Source organism: Gracilinanus agilis, chromosome 3, assembly GCF_016433145.1.
Source record: "Gracilinanus agilis isolate LMUSP501 chromosome 3, AgileGrace, whole genome shotgun sequence".
Taxonomy (NCBI): Eukaryota; Metazoa; Chordata; class Mammalia; order Didelphimorphia; family Didelphidae; genus Gracilinanus; species Gracilinanus agilis.
The window spans coordinates 660,134,827-660,147,737 of NC_058132.1; the positions used below are offsets into that span (position 1 = coordinate 660,134,827).

The following is a 12,911-nucleotide window of genomic DNA, read 5'->3' on the forward strand; positions in this document are numbered from 1 at the left end:
TCTCTCTCTCTCTCTCTCTCTCTCTGTCTCTCTCTCTGTCTCTCTCTGTCTCTCTCCCTCCCCACCTTCTTCTTTCCCTCCCTCATCTCTCCCATCTCTCAGGCTTAGTTTTCTTATTCATAAAACAAGAGGGAGTGTTGGCAGAGCAGCAGTCCAGCCATTATCATGGCCCAGATTTGGGCAGCTGTCTGGTGATCCCACCTCTGCTGGGCCCAGCCCCATGGAGGTCCCGAGTCATCTTGCTGAGTATTTCCCTCAAGAACTGGGTCTCTAGACCATTGGAAAGACCACAGCCAAAGTTTTGATGTTCTCCTGAGGCTCGTGGCTGACTGGATTCCACATGTGGCACAGGGGACCGGTTTTTGAATCCTCCAAAAAATGTGCTTTTTGTCATCTGACCTTAGATGCCCAGGGCAGGATTCACAAGCCCCTGCCAGGCATGGGGACGCCTTTTCGGGTGGACTCTCATCCCAAGATGGCGCAGGGGAAAGTGCCTGTCCCAGGTTCAAACTCCACCTCTGCCAGCTCTGGGTAGGACAGCATCTGGGCTTGTCACTGATCCCCTGGGAGGAGGCAGCTCCCTCCCCACTTTAAATCCAAAACGCATTCATGATTTCCCTGTGGATCCAGCCACCTAGCACACTGTCCAGGCACCTAGCTCATGGCTTAGTCTTCCCAAGAAGAGAGCACGAGGCAGATTTTGTCCACATCTTCTAAGGGGCAGCGAGGTGCACAGAGGATGGAGCGCTGGGCCTGGAGTCAGGAGGGTATGAGTGAAGATCCAGCGGATTCTGACACTGGCTGTGTGACCCTGAGCAAGTCACTTCACCTCTCTCTGCCTCTATTTCCTCCTGTGTAGAATGGGAATCCTACTCACCTACCCCCTGGGATTTTGTGATATTTATAGAGTGGTTGGCCATCTCTAAAGTGCTACTGAAATTCAAAGCTGTTCCTGTTGTCCCCAGCCTTGAGCTGATCAGCCTGCCTGGCCCCAGAGGGGAGGCTGCTCTTGGGGTCCCTTGAGACCCTCTAGTCATGGGCTGTTCTGGAATTTAGCCAGGAATGGAGCTGGGCCTCCAGCCCTACGCTTTGGGGACGCCTTTCCCTTCCACTCTGAAAAAGCAAGATTCTTGCTCTCCCCCCAGGAGGAGGGGGCGGCTCAGGAGAATCTTCTCCACCTCAGGCCAGTTTTCCCAGGGAAGCGAGGCCTGGAACCAAGAGAGACTTAAAATAGCTGCGGGAGTCGCAGCCTCACGGTTTGGTGCCAAGATCATCAGGAGCCCCTAAAAATAAGCCGCCTCCACCAAGAAGCCACTGATCCACTCCTGTCCCTGCTTGGCGCCGGGCCGCAAGGTTTTGGGAAAATCGGTTCAGCTCCCAGTCTGGGCTGACCCAGAGGGGACAGACAACTGTGAGAAAAGGGGAAAAGGTTAAATTCTGACCTGAGGGCCACATAGCCCCGATGGCCAGCTTCGAGGACCCCAGAGAGGAGCTGGAAAGGGCGGGGGGCTCCCTGCCCTCCTGCATAGAATGTCAGATCCCCATTGGGGAGGTTTGCCAAAGCGATTTTTTGGGACTGTTTCTAAGGAAGCATCAGTAAAAGAAAAAACTTGTATCAGTAAAAGAATCCATCATGATATATTTATTATATGTATCATAATAGATATTAAAAAGTATATCAGTAAAAGAAAAAAGGCAGAAGAGAGGCAAGGGCCAGGCAATGGGGGGGTAAGTGACTGGCCTAGGGTCACCTAGCTAGGAAATGAGGCTAGATTTGAATCCAAGATCTCCCGGTCTGGCTCTTCATCTACTGAGCCACCTAACTAAAGTGTAAGTGTTACACTTTAAAGTTTAATCTACCTCACTTGCATTTTCTCCATTACTCTCTCGTGTTTGGGCAGTGAGCAGAACAATGCACGGGGCCTCCATCTGTGGTGTTTTCTTTTTAAATTCTTCTCCGAGGTTCCTGATTCCTGTTCTCCCCCCCTTCCCGGGGCTCTCCCCGTTATTGGTGTTACTCGCTTTCGTGGGGGCCTTTTAAAGACCTGCCCCCTCCCACGGCGATCCTCCTCGGCTTTCCTCTGCGTTTCGGCTCCCGCTTCTCTCCGGGCGGCTCAGAGCGTCTCCTCGTCTCTCCATCGGCCTGGGCGGCCGCGTCGCTGCTGGTAGCAAAGTCTGTTACGTCTGACCGCCTGGTGGTGTTTTCTGAGGGTTTAACACCCAGCTGTCCCCACCCGCCCCGAGGGAGAGGCCCCACAGACACAGGACCGAAGGGTCCGAGCAGTGGAAACAAGGCCCCTCGTGGCATCCGTGCGTGGCCCTCGCGTGTCTGCGGTCACTCCCGGAGGGGTCACCTCCGTCCACTGTGGAGCCCCCCGTGGGAGCTCGTTGGCGGGGCTGTCACCGCCGTGGCAGGAAGGTGGCCAGGTTGGGTCCCTCTCAATGGAGAGCCCGTCTGACGAAGGCAGAATCCGCCAAGGACAGCCCAAGAGCTCCGGGCCAGGCTCTCAGGGGGGCTTTGTAGATTCTCGGTGAAGCCGTTTCCCCAAGGACAGAGGCAGAAGCAGGACCGACCCTAGTGGGGCGGACCCCTCGCGGGCTGACTTCGCCCAGGGAGGCCCGAGGCGAGGTACGGGCCTAGATCTGAGGCAGACCCCTCCGGAGGGGAGCCCGGGGCGGCGGGAGCCCGGCTGTGCCTGGTCTGGCCCCCCCGTGCCCGGGGAGAGCCGATGGGCCGGCCCAGGAGCATCCCGAGACGTTCGCTCTACCGGGAGGCAACCCGCCGCCTCCCAAGCTGGGGCTCCTCCTGGCCTCTCCCCACGCCGCCGCCTCCCAAGCTGGGGCTCCCCCTGGCCTCTCCCCACGCCTCACCTCAGCCCTTCTCCTTGTCTTCCAGGGACCACGTGTCTGATCGCCCTCCTGTCGGACAAGGACCTCACCGTGGCCAACGTGGGAGACTCGAGGGGCGTCCTGTGCGACAAGGACGGGAACGCCATTCCTCTGTCTCACGACCACAAGCCTTACCAGCTGAAGGAGAGGAAGAGGATCAAGAGAGCCGGTAAGCTCTCCTTTAGACAAGTCCCCTCGCTTCTGGGGTTTCTTTCATGGATTTTATCGGTGCTTCTGGTTGGGTCGCCCCGTTTCTAGATTTATTCCCCGCCCTGTAAAATTCAGCATCCATTCTCAGGGATACCAGACGTCAGATAACCAGAGCAGAGAACACGAGAGAGACACACTTACAAGCACTCATAAGGTTTACCCAATACACTTCACTTGGAGTTTCTTTGGGGGCTATTATAGCAGCCCCAGAAAACAAATACCCAGGTAGTAGTGCCCCATTTTACCAATGAGGACCTTAGGGGTTCCTCCAAAAAAGGAATGACTTGCCCAGGGTCACAAAGCTACGAAGGGACAAAAGCAGAAAGTGAACACAGCTCATCTGAGCTCCAAGTCCAGGAAAAACAATTTAAGGAAAAATTAAGTTAAAGAAATTATGATATTATTAAAGAAAACAGACCTGGCTATAAGACAGCTGAAGCCCTGCAACCTTTCTTCTGAAGGCAAAGGCAGATGAATTCTGGCTTTTCCAATTTTGGGGGCATAGAGCTATTCTCCATTGCTCTAGGCTCCAGGTTTTTACGCCAAGATGTAAAAATAAGGAGAGGAAGAAAAGTCATCACCCCAGTTACTGGGGGGCATAACTAGAACCAGCCACCTTGGATGCAAAGCTTTAGCTAAACATGGTTTCTGTTAAGTCCCAGGATCACAGACGGGGAACTCACCGGAACCTTCACGGTTGTTCAGTTCCCATTCTTCATCTTCAAGATGAGGAGACTGAGGCCCAAGATCAAACAGATAAGGGGCATCCAGGGGTCCGTCCTTTGATGCCAAATCTTGTGTCTATTTTACTGCCCCACAATTCTCCTACATTCCATTGGGCAGATCTTGATCCCTCTCTTTGTCTCTCCCTTTCTGTCTCTGTCTCTGTCTCTGTCTCTCTCTTTCTCTCTTTCTCTCTGTCTCTGTCTCTGTCTCTCTGTCTTTCTCTCTCTCTCTCTGTCTCTGCCTTTCTCTCTCCTCTGTGTCTCTCTCTATTTCTTCCTCTCCTCTGTGTCTGTCTCTGTCTCTCCCCACTATACAATACTGTGGCTAAAACTCCTCCAGGAATAAGGCCATGTTTTAAATCCTGGCTTGCACATCCATCATAAGCCCTTTCAAAGCAGGGCCTTGTCATGGTACTTAACGCCATTTTCATGGGGGCTGATTTATGCTCTATTAGAATGAAGACTTTCCAGCCCCCAATTTGTTTGCCCAGCCTTTGACTCTCTGCCTAGTGCCGTGGGCAGCCAGCCAGGCCTCCCTCAATCCATATTCCATTTGTGCCCTTGGAGATCGAATGGCCTCCGTGGACTTACTCTGAGACTACCCAGCTCAGCCCTGGGCAGTGGGTTAAGCCCTAGATGGACTCAGAGCTTCCTGAAATCCACCTCTCGCCAAGAGCCTAATAAACCCTGGAGTTTTCAAAGGAGCAAATAAGAGTGCGGAGCCCCAAAGCTCTTTATTTCCTTTAAAATCCTGCTTCAGTGACTGCCTGGAAGCAGGAGGAATTTTGATGAAATGCTTGGTCAGGTTTTTCGTGGAGTGGAGAGTTTAGATCCTTCTCAGAAACTGGGGTCATCACTAATCTCCATCAATTGATTGATAAATAGACAGACTGACGGACAGACTGACGGATAGATAGACTGACAGACAGACAGATGGATAGACCAGCAGACAGACAGGGAAAGAGAGACAGAGAGACACAGAGAGGGAGGAATGGAGGGAGGGAGGTTGGTTGCTGGAGAGACCTTGGCTGTTGTTGCTGATGAAGGCAAAAGCTACACACTCCTAAGATTTTGCCAGAACCTGTGAGTGTAACATGTCGTAGGCCTGTCAGACGTCATTCATTTGGCTTTTCCAAATGGCTTTTCTAGTCAACTCCAACAAGTATTTATTAAACCCCTACTATATACAGAGGCAGCTGGGTGGTACAGTAGATAGCGCCCTGGGCTTAGAATTCAGAAAACTCATCTTCCTGAGTTCAAATCTGGCCTCAGACACTTCCTAATTGTGGCCCCCTGGGCAAGCCACTTACCCTTTTGGCCTCTGTTTCCTCGTCTGTAAAAGAGCCAGAGAGGGAATGGGAAGGCCCTCTAGTCTCTTGGTCAAGAAAACCTCAACTGGGGTCACGGAGAGCCAAAGAACATCATTTATTCAGGCAAAGAGCATTCGATGCAGTAGCGGAAACAGAACAAAATAAACAGATTTACAGAATCCCACAGACAAACCAAATAGAAAAGTGGCAGTGGAGCATTACCCTCCGTCAGGCTGGGCACACTCTGTCTTAAATTCACATAAAGCACTGAGCAGTGCCCAGGGAAATCATAAAGGAACACATGGGTAAGAAATGTACCCGGGGCAGGAGATGTGGCCCTGACTGTGCAAAAGAAGAGAGGCTGGGTGACACCTGCAACCAGGGCACACGTCTTTGGGGGAGCACCGAAAGCTCGTTTATGAGAGTGTCCGAGCCCCGAATCACCCCACAGAATTGAGCAGGGAGCCCCTAGATTAACACTAAAACCAGGAACCTCAGGAACCCTCTGACATCTGGATAGAACGTCTCATGACTCCCAGAACCCCGAGACTCTCTCCTGAAATCCACATTGGAGGGGTCTCTGAACCCCCAAAAGAACTACTTGCTCCATTGGGCCCCAAGATCCTCTGGGAATAATTGCTCAGGCAGATCTGTGTGCCAGGCAAAAGTGAAATAAAGAGGCCAAGGTCATTTTTCTCCCTCTGCTGGCCAGCGTCCCTGCCTTTACTCCATAAATGCGGAAATTAATACTTCCCAAATGGGGAATTCTAAAAACAAATAGCCAGCAGACCCATGAGGGGGCTAGCACCCCGGTTCAGTTTTTCCAAATGTTAAACCAGCAGGTTGGCCAAGAAGCTGTTTTTTATGAGAAACCTTAGATAAAATGGTTTGGTTTGTGGTGGATTGTTTGTCAATCTATTTATTTTGTTCTGTTTTCATGCATGTTCTCAATCTACCCCCCCTTTGTTAGTCTTTGAAACACGGCATGAGAAGTCTCTGGGTCGGTTGCCTGGTTTGTTTGGTTCGTCCCAGCAGGACTTTTTGAGGTCACTGCTTGTCCTGAGCAGGAGTCAAGGAGCCGGATGTAGGGAGGGATCTGAGATACTTCAGGACTGGCAAAGAGACGTCCAGCCCTCTGAGAAGAACCACAGAGGCTGCTGTTAAGGATCGGGGGAAGACGTGTTCCTTTCTGTAAAATTAAAAAAAAACAAAACCAGACTCAAACATGGAAGAAAAAGTAGCGTCCAGGATTTAGAGCGAGGGGCTGTTAAGGCCTGGTCCCACCCCCAAGCCAGCCCCCCACCCTATGTGCAGGCATAGAGTCGTCCCGTGGGTGCTAAGACTCAATCACCTAATCCTAATCCTCCAAATGAGGATTCGTGCAAACACTATAAAGCAGGGCTTGATTTCTTGTTTTGTCGATTGTCTCCACTTGAGAAAGTAATAAAGAAAATGTGAATAATGTAGTTTAAACTTAAAGGGGGGTCTTGGACACTTTTTTTTCCTTGGCGAGCCAGTTATTAAATAGTTGCTGACCAGCCTGTCCCCTCTCCCACGATGTATATCCGCCGTACCCAGGAGCTGGTGGGACTCAGTGCATTGAGAAGCAGTTTTCAAGTCGAGGGACCTGAGTTGGAGACTCGGCCCTGGCCCTGGCCAGCTGGATGACCGTGAGCCAGTCACTCGACTTCTCATCTCCAAAAGGGGGCTGGCCAGGCCACTGCCAACTTTGCAGGCTCAGCGAGAGGAGAAACACTTAAAATAAAATGCGTCTACGGATACCTAATTCTTTATGACGCTATTCCTAGAGCTTAGTACTGAGGCTATAATGAATTAAATTTCTAATTGTTCTTCCTTGTTGCAGACGTTAGCAGTTTGGTCTTTAGCCAAGAGATGTCGATAAGAGCCGCGTTCCATTAACCTGCTGAGAAGGCGGCCTCTCATAGAGCTATCTGGCCAAAGACCAAACAGCCGGTGCCTAAATCCGGGGCGGACAATTCATCGTGGCCCGTCTTACACATCTGCTCACCCGCTGGATGGTTGGCTGAAGTCCTCTCCTTGCATTGTGTCCACTAAAGGAAAGCGTCCGCCTTTCCCCAGCCGAGGGGGCCCGAGCGTTCCCCGGCTGCCAGGCGGCCAGGCTCGGGGCACCTCCTCCTCCCCGGTGGACATCCCCAGCCTGGAGGGTCTTCACCATCCCTCGCTGTTCACAGCCCGTAAGAGCTACAGCCACGGCCCTGCTCTGTGGCCTCATCCTCGCTGGCCAGCTCTAGAAACTGCCCTTCTCGTGTGTCCCAAGGACGGCTCATCCTGGTGCCGGCCGGCCGGTCGCCCTGGACAGTTAGCCCTCGCAGTCCGATGCTTCCTCCCTCGTCACTGGCGCTTCTTGGCTCAGGGAGAGGAAAAGCTCTCCAAACAGTGGAAAATTCCACGTGTCCAAGCCTGGAGAGCTTGTCTTCCCGGAGGGCTGAGGAGGGACCCTAGCAGGGAGCGCCGAGCTGCCCCGCGGTGGGGGGCGCCTTTCCCTGGCCTGGCCCCCCGCTGTGTCCTTGGGCCGGAGCAGTCCGTCCTGTGGAACACGTAGAACAGAACACACGTAGTTTCATAGTAAATGCAGGGACGTCCGCAGAGGTTGGGATACAAAGTCTTGGGCCCAAATTGTGGGGGGAGCTGAATTAGAGGCATTAATGGGACCGTAGAGGAGTCCAGAATTTGGAGGCCAGGACCCGGCCTTGTCACTCTGCCTTGGGGCCTGGGTCCAGGCCCTTCACTTAAGGAGGATGGACCTGGAACCTCCCCTTCTCCAAATCTGAGTCTCGGGCCTCGCTGACCAGTGGGCATCCCTGGCCACATCTTCCTTGCCCGGTAGACCTGGCTCTGGGGTGGCTCGTTCCCCGCCTGTCCTCGGGGTCCGTCCGCCTTCTCTCTACCTGCAGAAAGTCCAAGCATCTCGGGCTCCCTCAGCCATGTTGAAGGCCTTTGAAGAGCCCAAACAAGCATTTATCCCGTGCTTTAAGGCTGGGGAAGTACTTTACAGCTCCCATCTCACTGGAGTCTGCCCACAGCCAGGGAGGTAGATGTATCATCTTCATTTTACAGATGAGGAAACTGAGGCTGACAGGGATTCGGTGACTTGCGGGGTCACACAACCAGGAAGTAGATAGTTACTGGGCAGGATTTGAACTCGTCTTCCCGACTCCCACGTCCAGCGCTCTCTCCGAGTCCCCTCCTCCCTATTTTAGTTGGCTAATGCCGGAACACCTTCCTGATGAAAGTCTGCCCTTTGCCACTCACGGGACCAGCCTCAAGAGTTCTCCTTGGCTGGCCGGAGACACTGCGGCCCCTGCGGGAGGTCAGCCAAGTGGGGCCGGACCACGGAGAACTCTGTCACGGCCAAGCTGGTGGCCACAGACGAGCTGGCCCCAGAGCGGGGCCCCTTCTCTTGTCCGGCGTCCAGAGGGCCCTTCCTGGCACCTCGCTCCCCCCAGAGACCATTTAGCATTTCCTTCGCTTACTTAAAAACCAGATTCTGAGGGGCCGCCCGTGGCAGCCAAGGCTCGGAGCCCTGGGCAGGGCTTTCTTCGCCGGCCGAGGCCTGTCCTGGCACTCCGTAGGGAGAGCCTGGTGGGTTTCGCCTTCGTCAAGGAGCAGCTCGTCCGGCCCTCCAGGCCTCGCAGAGGTCCGAGGCAGAGTGAGGCAGAGGCCGGCCCTTCCAACCCCTGCATTCCCAAAGCAGCCCCCCTTCTGCTCCCGCCTTGAGAGCGAGGAAGGGCCTGCCCTCCTCTGGGGCATGCAGGCACAGAGCAGCTGCAAGATAAAAGCTTCTTTTAGATGTGGGTTTATTTAATGTATTTATTTATTTAAATGTAGGCATGAAAAATGTAGGAGTTTGTGTTACTTGACCCTACATACTCGTAGTAGGTTTTTAAATTTTTATTTTTAATTGATTGATTCATTTAGAACATTTTTCCATGGTTCCGTGATTCACGTTCTTTCCCTCCCCTCCTGCCCCCCCGCAGTTCCACTGGCTTTTAGATGTCTCTTTGTCCGTAATAAAAGCTGCTTGTCTCATTCATGGATTGAGGGAGCCTTCGAGGACGCACCACGCAGGATCCACGCAGGATCCACGCGGGATCCGGGATGCTGATATTCTTTTCTCTCTCTCAAGTCTCTCCCCGCCTCCTCCGGCTCATCTGGTTCGGGTGCCTTTTGTCTCATCCACCTGCTGCAGGTGGAGTTCTTTCTCCGCCAGAAAAGAAGGAAAGAAGGTCGGATCCTTTCTCGTGGGGCATGTTTGTATTCTCTCGTAGCGGCCTACGAGGAAGAAAGGAAGAGAGGGAGGGAGGAGGAAGGAGAAAGAGAGGAAGGGGAGTTTCCCGAGAGTCTCTCTGCCAGAGAACATTCTGCCGATGCCTTACGCCGCGGCTCTCAGTCTCAAAAACTCTTCATTTCTCTCCTCAATCTGCCGGCTGTCTCTGGTCGTCACCTACATTTCTTGTCTTTTCTGGCTAACCCCAGGAGTGTCTTAAGATCACAAAGCACTTGGCCATTCCTAATCTACAAGTGGCCTCTCCCACTGAATTAAGTTCCTTTTCTTAGCTTTCTCTCTTTCTGGTTTTTAGACCAACAAAAAACTCAGTGGTTCCTCAGTGGATGGAGAGCCAGGCCTGGAGATGGGAGGTCCTAGGTTCAAATCCGGCCTCAGACACTTCCCAGCTGTGTGACCCTGGCCAAGTCCCTTGACCCCCATTGTCCACCCTTACCACTCTTCCACCAAGGAGCCATGGGTTTAAAAAATAAATAGAAAAATAAAAACTCAGTGGTTCTCAAACACTTTGGTCTCGGGACCCATTTACATTCTTGAAAAATTACTGAGGCTCCCCCAGAAAGCTTTTGTTTGGGGAGGTTATTATATTTATCAACATTTAGTGTATTTGAAATTTTAAAACCTTAGTATTATTTCAAAAGTAGTTTTGACCCTATGGACTCACTGAAAGGGTCTCAGGACCCCTGTAGTCTCCCAGAACACTCTTTGAGAACCACTAGTTTAAATTAACCTTAGCTTACTAACCATGGGCAAGTAGTATACTGCATGGGGAATAAGAGGACAAATCCAGACTTTGCTGCTAATGTATTTGCGTGACCTTAGACAACTCATTTCCCCTCTTGGGGCCTCTGTTTCCTCATCTGTCAAATGAAGGGGTTGTTAAAGCCCCTTCAACTCCAATCCCTGCAATCACAAGGAATAGGTAGAAGAGAAAAGATTGGAGCTCTGAGGCCAGGAGCTTGTGGGAGAGGGTCCCTGGAGACTGGACTCAGTATAAGTCTATTCATGTAATTTTTTTTTTTAAACCCTCACCTTCTGTCTTAGAATCAATGCTGTGTATTGGCTCCAAGGCAGAAGAATAGTAAGGGTTAGGCAATGGGGGTCAAGTGACTTGCCCAGGGTCACACAGCTGGGAAGTGTTTGAGAATAAATTTGAACCCAGGACTTCCTGTCTCCAGGCCTGGCTCTCTATCCACTGAACCACCCAGCTGCCCCTATTCATGTGATTCTCTAGAGATATGAGAGTCCCCAGAAATTGAATGCAATTATTATGCACATTGTTTTCTCATCTGATGCCTTTTCCCTAGTCTTGTCAGCCCAGTCACTTTCTGAAGTCTCCTTCACATAGGAAACAGAGATAGATAAATTTCATTAAAGGAACCTAGTTGGGCTTCACTTCCCTTTGTCTCAGCATGCAGAAGCTGGCACAGGACAGATTGTGTAAGAGGAAAACCCAACAAAATTGTGAATTATCTGTATTTGGAGCAGCTTAGCACTGATCCCCTCTGGTCTCTCCTGAGGATTAAGAAACCACGAAGCAGGCTGCTTTGTTGTTTTGGGGTCACTCTTAGTGATTAATTTATTTCTTTCCAACTTGCCCATCACCCAGCTGCCCCAATGCACCCTGAAAGACTAGGATGCCAGTCACTGGGGAAGAGCCAACTGTAGTGGGCAAGTGGTGTCTCCTTCGAGCTCTGCCTCTTTTCAGGTGCCTGCAGTTGACCCACACACTCCTACCCCCAGCACTTCAGACCCTCCCCATCCTATGAACTCTCCTTGCTCTAGACCCTCCCCATCCCATGGACCTCCTGCCTCCAGGTTCTCCCCATCCCATCTTTCCTCCCTCCAGACTCTCCCCATCCCATGGACCTCCTCCCCAGGCAGGGTCATCCTCCTGAATCACTGAGTTATTTGATCTTCTTGTTCCCTCCTACAGATCTTTAGTGGCTCCCCCCGTCAGACAATAATGGGGTGCTTCATAGATACCGTCTCCCTTGAGTCTCCCAGCAGCCCTTGGACATGCATCATGTAGGACAGATATTTTGCTCCCCATTTTACAAAAGAGAAAACTAAGGGCTGCCGCTTTGGAACCAGAAGGACCCCTGGAGGCCTCCTTGTTTTAAAGAGGAGGGTCGGCTGGAGGAGTAACAGCGGCCGTGGCTGTCCTTTACAACGTGTCGCCCCGGTTTACCCCCACAGCCCCTCTGAGAAGGTTCTGTGCATGTTACAGCTGAGGAAAGTGGGGCAAAGAGCATTCCGGCCCCCCCCGGCAGCCTTAGCCCCCATCACAAATGAGGTCCGCTGCCCCCTCTGCCCCCTGCCATTTGGGGTCCGAGAGGAAGCTCCCCGGCGCCTCCCTGGCCAGGAGATGCTCGTTTATTGGGGGTTCAGAGGGGGCCAGCACCGAAGAAGCGAGGTCTGATCAGAAACTGCTGGAGACTCGGGGCGGCCGGCTCGTACCAGCCCCCCGAGAGCCTCGGACGTTGGGTGGCCGTGTGTCCTCGGGCAGGCCGCCGAGTCTCTGTGAGCTTCTCTAAGCCCAGAACGAGGGTCGTCACTGCCCGGGCGCTGTGAGAAGCAGGTGGCGTCCTGGGCCAGGCCGGGGGGCTTCTGCGCCCCGTAAGAGCCCGGCCCCTCTGCCCCAGGCTGACCGTGTCCTTGTTTTTCAGGCGGCTTCATCAGCTTCAACGGCTCGTGGCGGGTGCAGGGAATCCTGGCCATGTCGCGCTCCCTCGGGGACTACCCCCTGAAAAACCTGAACGTGGTCATCCCGGACCCGGACATCCTGACCTTCGACCTGGACAAACTGCAGCCCGAGTTCATGATCCTGGCGTCGGACGGCCTGTGGGACGCCTTCAGCAACGAGGAGGCCGTGCGCTTCATCAAGGAGCGCTTGGACGAGCCCCACTTCGGGGCCAAGAGCATCGTGCTGCAGTCTTTCTACCGGGGCTGCCCCGACAACATCACCGTCATGGTGGTCAAGTTCAGAAACAGCAGCAAAACGGACGAGCAGTGAGCGGGCCGCGGCCCGCCGCCTCGGACCAGGACCCTCGACAAGTTGCTTTTCTTTGGTGTGGTAGAAAATAGCAAAACTCCTTAGCTTTGGGACGGAAGATCCGGGCGGCCCCCTCCCCTCCGGCCCCTCCTCTGCGGCCCTGGTCAGGGCCAACCCCTGGCCGGCCGCAGCCCCTCCCGCCTTGTCCCACCGGGAAGAGGCCCGGCCCGTGCTGCCCGGCCCCCGGCAGGCTGACTTGGAATCCCCTTTAAAGTGTCTTCAGGCTTTGGAGAGCGAGCCGGGCAGGGAGGAGAGCGCAGCGGGTCCCGCCGGGGCTGCTTCTGTTTCCTGGCAGCCCAGAGAGTGGCTTTAATGACGATGCCATCGGCCGCCTCTTCTGTGTTTTCTGGGGTTTGGGGGGACGAGGGAGTTGGGGGGCCCCAGAAAAGCCCTTC

At 53.3% G+C, this 12,911-nt stretch overlaps 1 protein-coding gene across 1 annotated transcript in view; it reads left to right on the forward strand.

Moving 5' to 3' along the window:
* Nucleotides 1-12,477, forward strand: part of PPM1L (protein phosphatase, Mg2+/Mn2+ dependent 1L) — a 199,635-nt gene extending 187,158 nt beyond the window's left edge. Inside the window, exons 3-4 of the mRNA XM_044670928.1 lie at nucleotides 2,897-3,058; nucleotides 12,131-12,477. Coding sequence (XP_044526863.1) covers nucleotides 2,897-3,058; nucleotides 12,131-12,477 — 509 coding nt within the window. The remainder of the gene's footprint in view (nucleotides 1-2,896; nucleotides 3,059-12,130) is intronic.
* Nucleotides 12,478-12,911: the final 434 nt, after the last annotated feature.